Raw genomic sequence first — 20,000 nt, 5'->3', positions numbered from 1 at the left:
GCTAACGTTTACGTTAGCCTAACTTACTTATCGTTGACGTTGACCCGTTGACGTTCTTTTTAATAAACTGCCTGTAGACTTACACAGTTCTGAATGCTTCGGTTTACATGTAGACACCCTCATTATGCTACGGTATAAGTGTGTTGCTATTTGGAGCCTTGGTAACGATTTATTTTTACTACGTTTAGTTCAAGTGCTCTGGTTCAAGCATCGTTGTGTTTGGTGGGTCAGGGGACGAGCCGTCGGATCACAGCACAGCACCCAGAATGCATTGCAACACACCGTCTTAAAGGGACTCATCGTTAGGTCGGCTTTAAATAGCATACAGAACCTTTACTAATTTAACGTTGTCTGTAAGCTCCACAGATCGTGGCAAGACAATTGAATTGATTGTGGACTTCTTGCCGGGCAATGATGAGTAACTTAACATGAATAGTAGTGATGTGTGGATGTGCTCAATATCTGTATAAATGTGTGTTTCTCAATGTTAAAATCTACACAACTGTACACATGACTAGGTTTGAGTGGAGCTAGCAGGGCATAATACTGGGTTGAATGGATTTGGAAAATACTTTATTTTTTTAATGACCTATATGAACATGGTTTGGCTTTAAAAAAAAGATGAGACAGCGCTTCGCGCTGTCTCATCTTTTTTTACATGACCTTTACAACTGGTGCTGGCAAGGCATTGAACTGGGCTGAATGGATTTGGAAAATATATATATATTTTTATATATATATATTTTTTTTTAATGACCTGTATCAACATGGATTGGCTTTAAAAAAAAGATGGCAGAGCGCTTCGCGCTCTGCCATCTTTTTTTACATTACCTTTAGAACTGGTGCTGGCAAGGCATTGAACTGGGCTTCATCCAAGGATTCCGAGGGTACCTCATTTATGAAAATCGGACATACGGGTCAAAAGTTACATGCACACACCTTCATATACACAGACAGCCCAGCCCAGCCCATTAGAGCTCTGCCAGGTGGCTTAGAACTCTTCCAGGTGCAAGCTTAAGCAATTAGAGCTGTGATGTCACAATCGAAATTTGAATTCTGAACATTCCGCCATTCATTTCAATGGGCCCAAAAAACGCAGAAAAACGGGAATACCGCAAAAACGACAAGGGCCAGCGACACGAAATCAACAAGCAAGTTACACCGGTTCGGGCCTGAATTTTTGGAGTTCGAACCGCGTCGATAGCTCAAACGGTCTAGGAGCAGTAGTTCGGCCAAAAAGTGGGTGAACAGGAATAATAAATAACTAGAATTGCGGTTCCGAGGAACTGCAAGAGTGGGTTTGATCAGTGGCACGGAACTCGGCCTCATCCAAGGATTCCAACGGTACCTCATTTATGAAAATCGGGCACACGGATCAAAAGTTGTCTGCATTAACGCAACATCCAATAAGCTAAAACGCATAAATAACATGGTTGCTATGCTGGTTGCTATGGTGGTCGCTAGGTTGACATTACAGGGGTGGTTTCTAGGTTGTTGCTAGGGTAATTAGTTAGTTGCTAGTAAGCCATCTTAAGCTGACTGCATAAAGTGATTATTTTAAGAGATACATTTTCAAACCAGAACTGTGTATAGGTCATGGTTAAAAACGTATCAGAATCTCAGAAATAATCACGTAATGCAGCCAGTTTAAGATTTTTTAAGAAGTCAGATTTTTTAAAGGCAATCAAATTTCTGCTGACTCTCTTCTGGCTGCGGTTAAAGGCCAGCGCCTGCTGAGAGGCCTGAAGGGTCAGTTCTGAGGTTGTTGGCTGCTGGAACCGAAAAAAGGACTGCATTTTCTTAAAAGACAATGTGACTGAAGTGCGGGCAAAGTTTGCACAGAAATGTACGATTTTTCCCACCCTCATCGACCTTGTCATAAAACTTGTTTAAATGATCACACGACGCCTCCTTGCTGCTTTGTTGTCTACATCAGCATTTCTCAAACTTCTTTGACCTGAGGCCCAGTCAAGGCATACTTTGGGGTCATAGGGCCCACCTACATGAACCCACCCCCTCCTCCCAACCCCTATCAAATTGTAATGATATCACAATTATTATTTTTATACTATATTGCCTACATGCACTTCAAAACAGTCAATGTTTAAAGTGCTAAGATTGTTTACAAAAGTTTGTGAAAGCATGCACATCAGAGTACTGCTTTACTAATGTAAAATATAATTAGGCCTACACTAGTTTCATTGTTTTTGCATTGTTGCATGATTGATATGCTATTTAATTACATTTCATTTGAATGCCTGAATGTAAGAATTCAGGAAACACAATACCAGCTTTTAACATTTCTGTTGTTAGTTTATGTAAATCACATAACACATGAACTGTTTACATACTACTGATAGCCCATTACTGTACACAATAATACTGTGCCCATTCATTAACATATATTAAACATCAGGCGTCTTGTTTACACATTTAAACCATATTTGCACTTCGAATTTCGCTTCCAAACTGTAATAACTACATCTACAAAGTCTAAAGAAGATAACCATGTAGTCTGTTCATAGATAAGATCAATTTTGACAGAACTACAGACTTCGTGAAAGTAGCCTAGTAGTCCTACATAAAAGGCTCCACATTCACTTCATTGCAAAATCGCGGTTGGTCTGTTTACACACTAAAACCATATTTACACTTCGAAATTCGCTTCCAAATTGTAGTAACTACATCTACGAAGTCTAAGGAAGATAATCATGTAGTCTGTTCATAGATAAGATACATTTTGACACAACTACAGACTTCGTGAAAGTAGCCTAGAAGCCCTACATAAAAGGCTCCATTAACTTCATTGCAAAATCGCGGTTGGTCTGTTTACACACTAAAACCATATTTACACTTCGAAATTCGCTTCCAAATTGTAGTAACTACATCTACGAAGTCTAAGGAAGATAACCTTGTAGTCTGTTCAACGATAAGATACATTTTGACAGAACTACAGACCTCGTAAAAGTAGTACCTAAAATTAGTGTGATAAATGGCCATCACGTAGCCTAAAGCATATAGCACTAGCATATGACAACAGCAAATAGCTAACGTTTACGTTAGCCTAACTTACTTATCGTTGACGTTGACCCGACACGTTTATAAGTTAGACCATAGACTGATAAGGACGTCCATCAAAATTCCGTGTGTATCCTGTGTATCTTTCGTGCTGCTATCCTGTTGCCTTTTCCCTGTTGTTCCGGCAACAAGGTTTTTACGCGATATTTGCCACATCCCAGAGAGTTGTTGTTTGGTGGGTCAGGTGACGAGCCGTCGAATCACAGCACAGCACCCAGAATGCATTGCAACACACCGTCTAGAAGGGACTCAGCGTTAGGTCGGCTTTAAATAACATACAGAACCTCTAGTAATATAACGTTGTCTGTAAGCTCCACAGATCGTGGCAAGACAATTGAATTGATTGTGGACTTCTTGCTGGGCAACGATGAGTAACTTGATTATTAATGCTACGTGGATATGCATGATATCTGTATGAAAGAGTGTTTCTCAATGTAATAATATATACAACTGTACACATGACTAAGTTCAAATGGAGCTAGCTGGGTATAGGACTGGGCTGAATGGATTGGTGAAATACTTTATTTATTTATTTTTTTAATGACCTATATGAACATGGTTTGGCTTTAAAAACATGACCTTTACACTTAGTGCTGGCAAGGCATTGAACTGGGCTGAATGGATTTGGAAAATATATATATATTTTTTTTAATGACCTGTATCAACATGGTTTGGCTTTAAAAAAAAGATGAGACAGCGCTTCGCGCTGTCTCATCTTTTTTTACATTACCTTTACACTTAGTGCTGGCAAGGCATTGAACTGGGCTTCATTCAAGGATTCCAACGGTACCTCATTCATGAAAATCGGACATACTGGTCAAAAGTTACATGCACACACCTTCATATACACAGACAGCCCAGCCCAGCCCATTAGACATTGCCAGATGGCTTAGAACTCTGCCAGGTGCAAGTAATCAACTCTAGCAGCAGAGCTCTACCAGGTGCAAGTAATGAGGTGCTGTGATGTCATAAAGCCCCAGCATTCCGCCATTGATTTCAATGGGGCCCAAAAACGCCGAAAAACGGGAATACCGCGAAAACGACAAGGGCCAGCGACACGAAAGCAACAAGCAAGTTACACCGGTTCGGGCCTGAATTTTTGGAGTTCGAACCGCGTCGATAGCTCAAACGGTCTAGGAGCAGTAGTTCGGCCAAAAAGTGGGCTTATAGGAAGATATAATAACTAGAATTGCGGTTCCGAGGAACTGCAAGAGTGGGTTTGATCAGTGGCACGGAACTCGGCCTCATCCAAGGATTCCAACGGTACCTCATTTATGAAAATCGGGCACACGGATCAAAAGTTGTCTGCATTAACGCAACATCCAATAAGCTAAAACGCATAAATAACATGGTTGCTATGCTGGTTGCTATGGTGGTCGCTAGGTTGACATTACAGGGGTGGTTTCTAGGTTGTTGCTAGGGTAATTAGTTAGTTGCTAGTAAGCCATCTTAAGCTGACTGCATAAAGTGATTATTTTAAGAGATACATTTTCAAACCAGAACTGTGTATAGGTCATGGTTAAAAACGTATCAGAATCTCAGAAATAATCACGTAATGCAGCCAGTTTAAGATTTTTTAAGAAGTCAGATTTTTTAAAGGCAATCAAATTTCTGCTGACTCTCTTCTGGCTGCGGTTAAAGGCCAGCGCCTGCTGAGAGGCCTGAAGGGTCAGTTCTGAGGTTGTTGGCTGCTGGAACCGAAAAAAGGACTGCATTTTCTTAAAAGACAATGTGACTGAAGTGCGGGCAAAGTTTGCACAGAAATGTACGATTTTTCCCACCCTCATCGACCTTGTCATAAAACTTGTTTAAATGATCACACGACGCCTCCTTGCTGCTTTGTTGTCTACATCAGCATTTCTCAAACTTCTTTGACCTGAGGCCCAGTCAAGGCATACTTTGGGGTCATAGGGCCCACCTACATGAACCCACCCCCTCCTCCCAACCCCTATCAAATTGTAATGATATCACAATTATTATTTTTATACTATATTGCCTACATGCACTTCAAAACAGTCAATGTTTAAAGTGCTAAGATTGTTTACAAAAGTTTGTGAAAGCATGCACATCAGAGTACTGCTTTACTAATGTAAAATATAATTAGGCCTACACTAGTTTCATTGTTTTTGCATTGTTGCATGATTGATATGCTATTTAATTACATTTCATTTGAATGCCTGAATGTAAGAATTCAGGAAACACAATACCAGCTTTTAACATTTCTGTTGTTAGTTTATGTAAATCACATAACACATGAACTGTTTACATACTACTGATAGCCCATTACTGTACACAATAATACTGTGCCCATTCATTAACATATATTAAACATCAGGCGTCTTGTTTACACATTTAAACCATATTTGCACTTCGAATTTCGCTTCCAAACTGTAATAACTACATCTACAAAGTCTAAAGAAGATAACCATGTAGTCTGTTCATAGATAAGATCAATTTTGACAGAACTACAGACTTCGTGAAAGTAGCCTAGTAGTCCTACATAAAAGGCTCCACATTCACTTCATTGCAAAATCGCGGTTGGTCTGTTTACACACTAAAACCATATTTACACTTCGAAATTCGCTTCCAAATTGTAGTAACTACATCTACGAAGTCTAAGGAAGATAATCATGTAGTCTGTTCATAGATAAGATACATTTTGACACAACTACAGACTTCGTGAAAGTAGCCTAGAAGCCCTACATAAAAGGCTCCATTAACTTCATTGCAAAATCGCGGTTGGTCTGTTTACACACTAAAACCATATTTACACTTCGAAATTCGCTTCCAAATTGTAGTAACTACATCTACGAAGTCTAAGGAAGATAACCTTGTAGTCTGTTCAACGATAAGATACATTTTGACAGAACTACAGACCTCGTAAAAGTAGTACCTAAAATTAGTGTGATAAATGGCCATCACGTAGCCTAAAGCATATAGCACTAGCATATGACAACAGCAAATAGCTAACGTTTACGTTAGCCTAACTTACTTATCGTTGACGTTGACCCGACACGTTTATAAGTTAGACCATAGACTGATAAGGACGTCCATCAAAATTCCGTGTGTATCCTGTGTATCTTTCGTGCTGCTATCCTGTTGCCTTTTCCCTGTTGTTCCGGCAACAAGGTTTTTACGCGATATTTGCCACATCCCAGAGAGTTGTTGTTTGGTGGGTCAGGTGACGAGCCGTCGAATCACAGCACAGCACCCAGAATGCATTGCAACACACCGTCTAGAAGGGACTCAGCGTTAGGTCGGCTTTAAATAACATACAGAACCTCTAGTAATATAACGTTGTCTGTAAGCTCCACAGATCGTGGCAAGACAATTGAATTGATTGTGGACTTCTTGCTGGGCAACGATGAGTAACTTGATTATTAATGCTACGTGGATATGCATGATATCTGTATGAAAGAGTGTTTCTCAATGTAATAATATATACAACTGTACACATGACTAAGTTCAAATGGAGCTAGCTGGGTATAGGACTGGGCTGAATGGATTGGTGAAATACTTTATTTATTTATTTTTTTAATGACCTATATGAACATGGTTTGGCTTTAAAAACATGACCTTTACACTTAGTGCTGGCAAGGCATTGAACTGGGCTGAATGGATTTGGAAAATATATATATATTTTTTTTAATGACCTGTATCAACATGGTTTGGCTTTAAAAAAAAGATGAGACAGCGCTTCGCGCTGTCTCATCTTTTTTTACATTACCTTTACACTTAGTGCTGGCAAGGCATTGAACTGGGCTTCATTCAAGGATTCCAACGGTACCTCATTCATGAAAATCGGACATACTGGTCAAAAGTTACATGCACACACCTTCATATACACAGACAGCCCAGCCCAGCCCATTAGACATTGCCAGATGGCTTAGAACTCTGCCAGGTGCAAGTAATCAACTCTAGCAGCAGAGCTCTACCAGGTGCAAGTAATGAGGTGCTGTGATGTCATAAAGCCCCAGCATTCCGCCATTGATTTCAATGGGGCCCAAAAACGCCGAAAAACGGGAATACCGCGAAAACGACAAGGGCCAGCGACACGAAAGCAACAAGCAAGTTACACCGGTTCGGGCCTGAATTTTTGGAGTTCGAACCGCGTCGATAGCTCAAACGGTCTAGGAGCAGTAGTTCGGCCAAAAAGTGGGCTTATAGGAAGATATAATAATAATAATAAGAAAACTTAAGAAGAACAATAGTGGGCTTGCTCCGCAAGCCCACAGCATGGCTTTCAGCCATGCTGTGGTCTTGCTGGATCAAACCCACTAACTAGAATTGCGGTTCCGAGGAACTGCAAGAGTGGGTTTGATCTGGGGCACGGAACTCGGCCTCATCCAAGGATTCCAACGGTACCTCATTTATGAAAATCGGGCACACGGATCAAAAGTTATCTGCATCAACGCAACATCCAATAAGCTAAAACGCATAAATAACGTGGTTGCTATGCTGGTTGCTAGGGCAATCATGCTGGTTGCTCAGGTGGTCGCTAGGTTAGAGGGCAGTGCCTCCTGAGAGGCCTGAAGGGTCAGTTCTGAGGTTGTTGACTGCTGAAACCGAAAAATGGACTGCATTTTCTTAAAAGACAATGTGACTGAAGTGCGGGCAAAGTTTGCACAGAAATGTACGATTTTTCCCACCCTCATCGACCTTGTCATAAAACTTGTTTAAATGATCACACGACGCCTCCTTGCTGCTTTGTCGTCTACATCAGCCTTTCTCAAACTTCTTTGACCTGAGGCCCAGTCAAGGCATACTTTGGGGTCAAAGGGCCCACCTACATGAACCCACCCCCTCCTCCCACCCCCCATCAAATTGTAATATCATCACAATTATTATTTTTTTTATACTATATTGCTATACATGCACTTCAAAACAGTCAATGTTTAAAGTGCTAAGATTGTTCACAAAAGTTTGTGAAAGCATGCACATCAGAGTACTGCTTTACTAATGTAAAATATAATTAGGCCTACACTAGTTTCATTGTTTTTGCATTGTTGCATGATTGATATGCTATTTAATTACATTTCATTTGAATGCCTGAATGTAAGAATTCAGGAAACACAATACCAGCTTTTAACATTTCAGTTGTTTACTAGTTTATGTAAATCACATAACACATGAACTGTTTACATACTACTGATAGCCCATTACTGTACACAATAATACTGTGCCCATTCATTAACATTAAACATCAGGCGTCTTGTTTACACATTTAAACCATATTTGCACTTCGAAATTCGCTTCCAAATTGTAGTAACTACATCTACGAAGTCTAAGGAAGATATCTATGAACATACTACATGGTTAAGATACATTTTGACAGAACTACAGACTTCGTGAAAGTAGCCTAGTAGCCCTACATAAAAGGCTCAATTAACTTCATTGCAAAATCGCGGTTGGTCAGTTTACACACTAAAACCATATTTACACTTCGAAATTCGCTTCCAAATTGTAGTAACTACATCTACGAAGTCTAAGGAAGATATCTATGAACATACTACATGGTTAAGATACATTTTGACAGAACTACAGACTTCGTGAAAGTAGCCTAGTAGCCCTACATAAAAGGCTTCATTAACTTCATTGCAAAATCGCGGTTGGTCTGTTTACACACTAAAACCATATTTACACTTCGAAATTCGCTTCCAAATTGTAGTAACTACATCTACGAAGTCTAAGGAAGATAAAACTGTAGTCTGTTCAACGATAAGATACATTTTGACAGAACTACAGACCTCGTAAAAGTAGTACCTAAAATCAGTGTGATAAATGGCCATCACGTAGCCTAAAGCATATAGCACTAGCATATGACAACAGCAAATAGCTAACGTTTACGTTAGCCTAACTTACTTATCGTTGACGTTGACCCGACACGTTTATAAGTTAGACCATAGACTGATAAGGACGTCCATCAAAATTCCGTGTGTATCCTGTGTATCTTTCATGCTGCTATCCTGTTGCCTTTTCCCTGTTGTTCCGGCAACAAGGTTTTTACGCGATATTTGCCACATCCCAGAGAGTTGTTGTTTGGTGGGTCAGGTGACGAGCCGTCGAATCACAGCACAGCACCCAGAATGCATTGCAACACACCGTCTAGAAGGGACTCAGCGTTAGGTCGGCTTTAAATAGCATACAGAACCTTTGGTTATATAACGTTGTCTGTAAGCTCCACAGATCGTGGCAAGACAATTGAATTGATTGAGGACTTCTTGCTGGGCAACGATGAGTAACTTGATTAGTAAAGCTGCGTGGATATGCATGATATCTGTATGAAAGTGTGTTTCTCAATGTAATAATATATACAACTGTACACATGACAAAGTTCAAATGGAGCTAGCTGGGTATTGGACTGGGCTGAATGGATTGGTGAAATACTTTATTTATTTTTTTTATGACCTATATGAACATGGTTTGGCTTACATGACCTTTACACTTAGTGCTGGCAAGGCATTGAACTGGGCTGAATGGATTTGGAAAATATATATATATATTTTTTTTAATGACCTGTATCAACATGGTTTGGCTTTAAAAAAAAGATGAGACAGCGCTTCGCGCTGTCTCATCTTTTTTTACATTACCTTTACACTTAGTGCTGGCAAGGCATTGAACTGGGCTTCATTCAAGGATTCCAACGGTACCTCATTCATGAAAATCGGACATACTGGTCAAAAGTTACATGCACACACCTTCATATACACAGACAGCCCAGCCCAGCCCATCAGAGCTCTGCCAGGTGGCTTAGAACTCTTCCAGGTGCAAGCTTAAGCAATTAGAGCTGTGATGTCACAATCGAAATTTGAATTCTGAACATTCCGCCATGCATTTCAATGGGGCCGAAAAACGCCGAAAAACGGGAATACCGCGAAAACGACAAGGGCCAGCGACACGAAAGCAACAAGCAAGTTACACCGGTTCGGGCCTGAATTTTTGGAGTTCGAACCGCGTCGATAGCTCAAACGGTCTAGGAGCAGTAGTTCGGCCAAAAAGTGGGTGAACAGGAATAATAAATAATAATAATAATAAGAAAACTTAAGAAGAACAATAGTGGGCTTGCTCCGCAAGCCCACAGCATGGCTTTCAGCCATGCTGTGGTCTTGCTGGATCAAACCCACTAATAATAATAAGAAAACTTAAGAAGAACAATAGTGGGCTTGCTCCGCAAGCCCACAGCATGGCTTTCAGCCATGCTGTGGTCTTGCTGGATCAAACCCACTAACTAGAATTGCGGTTCCGAGGAACTGCAAGAGTGGGTTTGATCTGGGGCACGGAACTCGGCCTCATCCAAGGATTCCAACGGTACCTCATTTATGAAAATCGGGCACACGGATCAAAAGTTATCTGCATCAACGCAACATCCAATAAGCTAAAACGCATAAATAACGTGGTTGCTATGCTGGTTGCTAGGGCAATCATGCTGGTTGCTCAGGTGGTCGCTAGGTTAGAGGGCAGTGCCTCCTGAGAGGCCTGAAGGGTCAGTTCTGAGGTTGTTGACTGCTGAAACCGAAAAATGGACTGCATTTTCTTAAAAGACAATGTGACTGAAGTGCGGGCAAAGTTTGCACAGAAATGTACGATTTTTCCCACCCTCATCGACCTTGTCATAAAACTTGTTTAAATGATCACACGACGCCTCCTTGCTGCTTTGTCGTCTACATCAGCCTTTCTCAAACTTCTTTGACCTGAGGCCCAGTCAAGGCATACTTTGGGGTCAAAGGGCCCACCTACATGAACCCACCCCCTCCTCCCACCCCCCATCAAATTGTAATATCATCACAATTATTATTTTTTTTATACTATATTGCTATACATGCACTTCAAAACAGTCAATGTTTAAAGTGCTAAGATTGTTCACAAAAGTTTGTGAAAGCATGCACATCAGAGTACTGCTTTACTAATGTAAAATATAATTAGGCCTACACTAGTTTCATTGTTTTTGCATTGTTGCATGATTGATATGCTATTTAATTACATTTCATTTGAATGCCTGAATGTAAGAATTCAGGAAACACAATACCAGCTTTTAACATTTCAGTTGTTTACTAGTTTATGTAAATCACATAACACATGAACTGTTTACATACTACTGATAGCCCATTACTGTACACAATAATACTGTGCCCATTCATTAACATTAAACATCAGGCGTCTTGTTTACACATTTAAACCATATTTGCACTTCGAAATTCGCTTCCAAATTGTAGTAACTACATCTACGAAGTCTAAGGAAGATATCTATGAACATACTACATGGTTAAGATACATTTTGACAGAACTACAGACTTCGTGAAAGTAGCCTAGTAGCCCTACATAAAAGGCTCAATTAACTTCATTGCAAAATCGCGGTTGGTCAGTTTACACACTAAAACCATATTTACACTTCGAAATTCGCTTCCAAATTGTAGTAACTACATCTACGAAGTCTAAGGAAGATATCTATGAACATACTACATGGTTAAGATACATTTTGACAGAACTACAGACTTCGTGAAAGTAGCCTAGTAGCCCTACATAAAAGGCTTCATTAACTTCATTGCAAAATCGCGGTTGGTCTGTTTACACACTAAAACCATATTTACACTTCGAAATTCGCTTCCAAATTGTAGTAACTACATCTACGAAGTCTAAGGAAGATAAAACTGTAGTCTGTTCAACGATAAGATACATTTTGACAGAACTACAGACCTCGTAAAAGTAGTACCTAAAATCAGTGTGATAAATGGCCATCACGTAGCCTAAAGCATATAGCACTAGCATATGACAACAGCAAATAGCTAACGTTTACGTTAGCCTAACTTACTTATCGTTGACGTTGACCCGACACGTTTATAAGTTAGACCATAGACTGATAAGGACGTCCATCAAAATTCCGTGTGTATCCTGTGTATCTTTCATGCTGCTATCCTGTTGCCTTTTCCCTGTTGTTCCGGCAACAAGGTTTTTACGCGATATTTGCCACATCCCAGAGAGTTGTTGTTTGGTGGGTCAGGTGACGAGCCGTCGAATCACAGCACAGCACCCAGAATGCATTGCAACACACCGTCTAGAAGGGACTCAGCGTTAGGTCGGCTTTAAATAGCATACAGAACCTTTGGTTATATAACGTTGTCTGTAAGCTCCACAGATCGTGGCAAGACAATTGAATTGATTGAGGACTTCTTGCTGGGCAACGATGAGTAACTTGATTAGTAAAGCTGCGTGGATATGCATGATATCTGTATGAAAGTGTGTTTCTCAATGTAATAATATATACAACTGTACACATGACAAAGTTCAAATGGAGCTAGCTGGGTATTGGACTGGGCTGAATGGATTGGTGAAATACTTTATTTATTTTTTTTATGACCTATATGAACATGGTTTGGCTTACATGACCTTTACACTTAGTGCTGGCAAGGCATTGAACTGGGCTGAATGGATTTGGAAAATATATATATATATTTTTTTTAATGACCTGTATCAACATGGTTTGGCTTTAAAAAAAAGATGAGACAGCGCTTCGCGCTGTCTCATCTTTTTTTACATTACCTTTACACTTAGTGCTGGCAAGGCATTGAACTGGGCTTCATTCAAGGATTCCAACGGTACCTCATTCATGAAAATCGGACATACTGGTCAAAAGTTACATGCACACACCTTCATATACACAGACAGCCCAGCCCAGCCCATCAGAGCTCTGCCAGGTGGCTTAGAACTCTTCCAGGTGCAAGCTTAAGCAATTAGAGCTGTGATGTCACAATCGAAATTTGAATTCTGAACATTCCGCCATGCATTTCAATGGGGCCGAAAAACGCCGAAAAACGGGAATACCGCGAAAACGACAAGGGCCAGCGACACGAAAGCAACAAGCAAGTTACACCGGTTCGGGCCTGAATTTTTGGAGTTCGAACCGCGTCGATAGCTCAAACGGTCTAGGAGCAGTAGTTCGGCCAAAAAGTGGGTGAACAGGAATAATAAATAATAATAATAATAAGAAAACTTAAGAAGAACAATAGTGGGCTTGCTCCGCAAGCCCACAGCATGGCTTTCAGCCATGCTGTGGTCTTGCTGGATCAAACCCACTAATAAGAAAACTTAAGAAGAACAATAGTGGGCTTGCTCCGCAAGCCCACAGCATGGCTTTCAGCCATGCTGTGGTCTTGCTGGATCAAACCCACTAATAAGAAAACTTAAGAAGAACAATAGTGGGCTTGCTCCGCAAGCCCACAGCATGGCTTTCAGCCATGCTGTGGTCTTGCTGGATCAAACCCACTAATAACAATAATAATAATAACAATAATAATAATAATAATAATACGCTTTATTTGTATAGCATCTTTCATACAATAATAGAGAGAAAATAAGAAACAAGTTGGAATAATACAAACAAACAAACAAACAAACCACTAAATAAAACATCAGAGATTTAGAGAGAAAGATCCAACGCATACAGTGCAACTAGAGCAGTGAGAACAGGACGAGCCTGTACATAGCAGCAGCAGATAATGTGAGAATATGAAGAGCCTGTAATTAGCAGCAGATAATGTGAGAATATGAAGAGCCTGTACATAGCAGCAGCAGATAATGTGAGAACAGGACGAGCCTGTAATTAGCAGCAGTAGAGTGTAAAATAATGTGAAGAAATTGGCTACAAGAGAAAAGTGAGCTCTCATACACAGGGTCACGTTTCCCAGAACCATAGTAGCTAACTAAGGTAGCAAACTAAGGTAGCAACTTTGTTGGTTGCAATACAATTTCCCATTGCCAACCAACTAAGTTGCTAACAGGCTAACAGGCTAGCAGGCTAACAGGCTAGCAGGTTAGCAACTATGGCTTTGGGACTAAGTTGCTAACAGGCTAACAGGCTAACAGGCTAACAGGCTAGCAGGCTAGCAACTATGGCTTTGAGACTAAGTTGCTAACAGGCTAACAGGCTAGCAGGCTAACAGGCTAGCAGGTTAGCCACTATGGCTTTGGGAAACGCACCCCAGGTATGTTTTCAGGTCTTTTTTAAAGATGTTTACAGAATTTGCCTGTTTGATGTACAGACCCTCTTCTTGGTCACTAATGTCCTATAAGAGAAATCTAATGTCCTATAAGACAAATGTTATCGCACTTCAAACACTAATGTCCTGTATCTGTCTATGTAATGTATCTGCTCAAGTTAGTGTCACAGTTAGTGTGTTCAACTAAGATAATGCAGCGATCACAGACAGGGAATAATAAATGTCCATGATTCAGCTTTATTGAGAAGCATATATTGTAAACGCCGAGCTAGACACCCCCGTTAGACCAGCAGAGCCAGGACCAGTTTCCAGCTTTGATGAAGCGAATCTGACTGGCATTTGGTGAAGTCAAATATAAACATACTCATTTGGATGTGGTGAAGTCAAATATAAACATACTCATTTGGATGTGGGGGAAGTTGGCTGCTGTGTGCCAATAGACCCATGTAAGTCCAATAACTGAGTCAAGAGCAGCTCTGATCATGGGGAAGTGAAACTGGATGATGCTTTCCAAACAAAAGTCGAGAGGAACCCATAGGAATGACCGATGTTCTATACATTATGCCTTACTTAACGTTAGTGTTCTGCCTATCTTAGGTAGCCTACTGTACATATTTCCATTGGGGTCTTATCTGTGAAAAGATAAAGCAACACATATTGCATGTCCTTTGCTTATTCCATACCAAGACGATAGAAAGAATGCATGAATATGTGTCAACTTTAGTTATTATTAAGTGTGCAGCTTCTAAGCATTATAACAGCATCTCACACATTAGACACTTTTACCGCCGTTTCCCGCGTGATCGATCTAACAGACGGCAAACGAACGCTTGTTGTCATGGTTACGTAGGCAAATGAACACTTGTTGTTATGGTTCAGTAGGCAAATGAACGCTTGTTGTCATGGTTACGTAGGCAAATGAACGCTTGTTGTCATGGTTACATAGGCATCCACATGAACGCACATCGCTAAGGCCGGGCGTAGTTACGCCTAGGCATCAAATCAGTTGGTGCAACCGATGTAAGTTCAATTCTTAAGACTTAAAACTTAGCAGTTCGGACCAGGCGTAGCAAAGACCAGTTGGACCAGTTAGGACCATTCGTAGCAAAGCCCAGTTGGACCAGTTAGGACCAGGTGTAGCAAAGACCAGTTGGACCAGTTAGGACCAGTTAGGACCAGGTGTAGCAAAGACCAGTTAGGACCAGTTAGGACCATTCGTAGCAAAGCCCAGTTGGACCAATTAGGACCAGTTAGGACCAGGCGTAGCAAAGACCAGTTGGACTAGTTAGGACCAGTTAGGACCAGGCGTAGCAAAGACTAGTTAGGACCATTCGTATCAAAGCCCAGTTAGACCAGTTAGGACCAGGCGTAGCAAAGACAAGTTGGACCAGTTAGGACCAGGTGTAGCAAAGACCAGTTGGACCAGTTAGGACCAGTTAGGACCAGTTAAGACCAGTTGGTGCGACCGGGTGTGACAACAGACCAATGAGACATTGAGCAGCACAAAAGCAGACATTTTTCCCCATACATGGTGTTCTCAAACAGTGTGTTGAGGCGGTGGACTCGATTGTGTTGATAGCGCCATACAGAGCTCCATAGAGAGAGAGAGAGAGAGAGAGACAGTACACACACACACATACATACACACACACACACACACACACACACACACATACACACACACACACACACACACACACACACACACACACACAGAAAAAGAGATGGACAGACAGTTCCTGTGAGCAGAGAAGCTTGGCGGTGGTCACCTTTGACCCATGGGGTTGTAGATCTCGTTGCTCTGGCAACCGCTGATGGTGATGGGGTCGAAGTACTGGAACGAGCGCAGGCCGACGCCGGACACGGCCAACAGGGGGGAGCGGAATCGCAGCAGGATGGCCCGCGTGCGGAAGAACGGCGTGCTGAGGTCATGGCTCACAGGGATGACCAGAGGGTTACTCCTGCAGCTCAGGCCCCAGTCACCTGCAACACACACACACAGAGACACACACACACACACAGGGCCATACACACACACACACACACACACACACACACACACAGAGCCATACACACACAGGGCCATACACACACACACACACACAGAGCCATACACACACACACACACACACACACAGACAGAGCCATACACACACACACACACACAAATACACAGAGTCATACACACACACACATACATTGGTATTGTGCTGATAAAGTATATAGTAGAGATCTCACACATACCCTGGTAGGTCCATGGCAGTGACGGACTGGACGGTCTGGCATTTGGGCAGATGCCAGAAGGGCCGCGGCCCCTCGTGGGCCGTTTGGGCCGGCCAATCACGGAGCGGCATGTTTGTCGGGTTTGCGCGGCCCACGGTTTTACAATATCTCTCGGCCCACTATCAAGCATCAATAGTGTTACATGGCTTACGAATAAGCCACTTATCTCTAACTCCCTTTTCCTCCTTCATAGATGGAAACTGATCAGTATTTATACCAGACATGAGTCTCTACACTACAGTCATGGTGACCCTCAATATTTACATCAGTCTACATTCTTTTGTAACCATATCAATCAAATGATTTAAAAGTGCATTGTTTGAAATTGGAATACAATAAATATGCTGCCTGTATCTTTTATTTTATTATTGGTTTACAAAAGTTAGGCTACATGAAGCAATGACTTCTGGGAATTTCAAAACCGAATGCGTCTACTTCCTTCAGCACGGGGAATTGCCGATCTAGCATGCCTTGATCCTCGGAATTTTCCCCTTATAAAAGCTAATAAATCGCCCCCAAATGCACTTAGAAACATAAGAGAATGTCTGCTTAAATTCAGTGAAGGTACTACGATTGAAAATAGTCGGAATTGACACATCTCGCCACGCACTGGGACAGCCTAAAAAAGTCTCCTCTAAACGAGTATACAGTCAAAGCGTCGGACTTTGATGATGCCGCGGAGATATAGGAAGATACAGAAATAATCCCGGTGAGCAAGAAATGTGCTACCTGCAAGAATTGTGCAATCTGTTGCTATTTCCTTCTCCAGCAGTTAAACCTCTTTACCTGTGCCTACAACTATATATGGTTAGCAAATGAATTCCTACTAACACTGTCATGTAGCCTACTCAAGTGGCATGCAAACAGAGTTTTTCCACTCTTAAATTCATCAAGAATCGCCTAAGGACACGATTGTCACAGGATAATTTGGAGGCCTTTATGCTGATGGCGACAGAGAAAGAGGTCCTATAATGAACTTGGATGCTAATGAGCAAGCTCCTTCGCACCTTGTTAACTGCATGATGTTAATTAAGACACGTTGGTCGAGCGGCTGCTCTGATGGGTTTCCATTTTTACCAACAAAACTAGGCCTACATTCGCATGCAGCCGTGGGACAGAAGACGCTTGGTGCCACAGTGTTATAAACTTGACTTAAATAGTCGCCTGCTGTAAGCTACAATCGGAATTTTTTATATACCCCTGGTCCCCTGTTGTCTCAATGATAATAGCATCTCATTTCAGGATATATTTCAGAGTTTGCCGTTCATTTGCATTAACATCGTATTTTGTCATTTTTGGCGAAGACATGCATTTCTTTAGGGATATTGAACATATTGAACATTCTCTAACCATCGTGATTTCGAACTGGTGCAGTTTTCAGCACAAAAACTCATTTTGTTCTTTTCATGGAGAGCACTGCTCTATGCTGTTCTATGGTGCTTTCTGCCTCTTGCGCACGCATGTTTTCGTGACGTTGCATAGAAATCCATGTAGCCTATTCTAGGCTATTCTTTTTTCATTTTCATATTTTTGGAGTTGTGCATTGATATATCCATGTTCTTGGTTCAGTCTTTATGCATATTAAAGTTAGAGTTCATCACCAATGGGGCTACAAACGTGTTATGTCCGTGCATGTGAAGTTATATCTGTGTGTTGCGGGCACATGCACGCGCGTGCATGCGTGTCCCCGTGTGGGCCGCTGGTTGGTGAAAATGCCAGGGCCGTTTTTTAATTCCAGTCCGTCACTGGTCCTTGGTATTGTATACATACACACACACACACACACACACACACACACACACACACACACACACACATTGTGCTGATATATAGAAGAGATCTTAAACATACCCGGGTCTTTGTTATTGTACACACACACACACACACACACACACACACACACACACACACACACGCACACAGTGCTGATATACAGAAGAGAGGTCACACACACCCAGGCTGTGCGTCTGGTTCTTGGTGTCGATGAGCTGGACGGTGATGTTGCACTGAGTCTGGTCCACATAGCCAGTTCCGTCCGCAGCCAAGTGGACGATGACCGCTGCAGCCACCATCGGGTGCGAATAAAACGCCTGGGGTCACACACACACACACACACATCACAGTGAATAAAACGCCTGGGATCACACACACACACACACACACATCACAGTGAATAAAACGCCTGGGGTCACACACACACACACATCACCTCACAGTGAATAAAACGCCTGGGGTCACACACACACACACACACACATCACAGTGAATAAAACGCCTGGGGTCACACACACACACACATCACCTCACAGTGAATAAAACGCCTGGGATCACACACACACACACACACACATCACAGTGAATAAAACGCCTGGGGTCACACACACACACACATCACCTCACAGTGAATAAAACGCCTGGGGTCACACACACACACACACACACATCACAGTGAATAAAACGCCTGGGGTCACACACACACACACACACACATCACAGTGAATAAAACGCCTGGGGTCACACACACACACACATCACAGTGAATAAAACGCCTGGGGTCACACACACACACATCACACACATCACAGTGAATAAAACGCCTGGGTCACACACACACACACACATCACAGTGAATAAAACGCCTGGGGTCACACACACACACACACACAAATGTCACAGTGAATGCAGAATACAAAGACAACACAAACACACACACTCACACACACAGACACACACACACACACAAACACACACACACTCACACACACTCACACACACACGCACAAACACAGACACACTCACACACACACACACACACGCACACACACAGACACACACACACAGTGTACCTTGAGCCAGTAGTGTGTGTTGCGTGTGTTCTTGTGGGCCTGTTGGCACGGGAACCAGGCGTATTGAGACACTCCGCTGGACAGGTCTCCCTGGAACACCTTTGACTGGCAGCTCTGATGTAAACAACATAAACAACATGTAAACAAACACAGTTAGGAAAAACATAAACAGCTCTGATGTAAACAACATGGCCGCCAAGAAAAATACAAACAGCTCTGATGTAAACAACATGGCCGCCAAGAAAAATACAAACAGCTCTGATGTAAACATGGCCACCAAGAAAAACAAAAAAAAGCCACCAAACACAGTTAGGAAAAATGATACATTCCACACACGACATGATGCTCCCAAAACAACACGGCCGCTTTTGACTTTTACACAAATACAGTTATCAAGTCAGATCAAAACACTTTACTTCATCCTAATGTCATAAGTATGACAAAACCATATTATAGATGTATTTTTATTAATTTAACCTATAAATACCTTGGTATCTGGCTTGATGACAAGTTATCCTTTGAAGTCCATATAGATAATCTTTTAAAAAAGCTGGGACCTAAGTTAGGTTTTTATTTCAGTTTAAAGAATTGCTTTCCTTTTACTGCAAGAAAAACATTGGTCCAAAGTACCTTTCTATCAGTGTTAGATTATGGTGACTTAATATATGCAGGCCTCTCTAGGCCTCCTTAATATATGCAGGCCTCTCTAGGCCTCCTTAATATATGCATGCCTCTCTAGGCCTCCTTAATATATGCATGCCTCTCTAGGCCTCCTTAATATATGCATGCCTCTCTAGGC

At 41.7% G+C, this 20,000-nt stretch overlaps 1 protein-coding gene across 1 annotated transcript in view; it reads right to left on the bottom strand.

The window, feature by feature from the left end:
• The window catches only part of pappab (pregnancy-associated plasma protein A, pappalysin 1b), a 166,893-nt gene that overhangs the window by 51,883 nt on the left and 95,010 nt on the right, over positions 1-20,000 (bottom strand). Inside the window, exons 13-15 of the mRNA XM_076270144.1 lie at positions 19,202-19,315; positions 18,310-18,445; positions 15,842-16,055 (exon numbers count right to left, since the gene is read on the bottom strand). Coding sequence (XP_076126259.1) covers positions 15,842-16,055; positions 18,310-18,445; positions 19,202-19,315 — 464 coding nt within the window. The remainder of the gene's footprint in view (positions 1-15,841; positions 16,056-18,309; positions 18,446-19,201; positions 19,316-20,000) is intronic.

The sequence above is a fragment of the Alosa pseudoharengus genome, unplaced genomic scaffold (genome assembly GCF_046254945.1).
Source record: "Alosa pseudoharengus isolate Yale_2024_CS ecotype anadromous, Long Island Sound unplaced genomic scaffold, YU_APseudo_1.1 YU_APseudo_1.1_scf_6, whole genome shotgun sequence".
NCBI classification, from domain to species: Eukaryota; Metazoa; Chordata; class Actinopteri; order Clupeiformes; family Clupeidae; genus Alosa; species Alosa pseudoharengus.
Note: the sequence above shows the minus strand (reverse complement) of the source record. Positions and strands in the feature narration are given on the sequence as shown.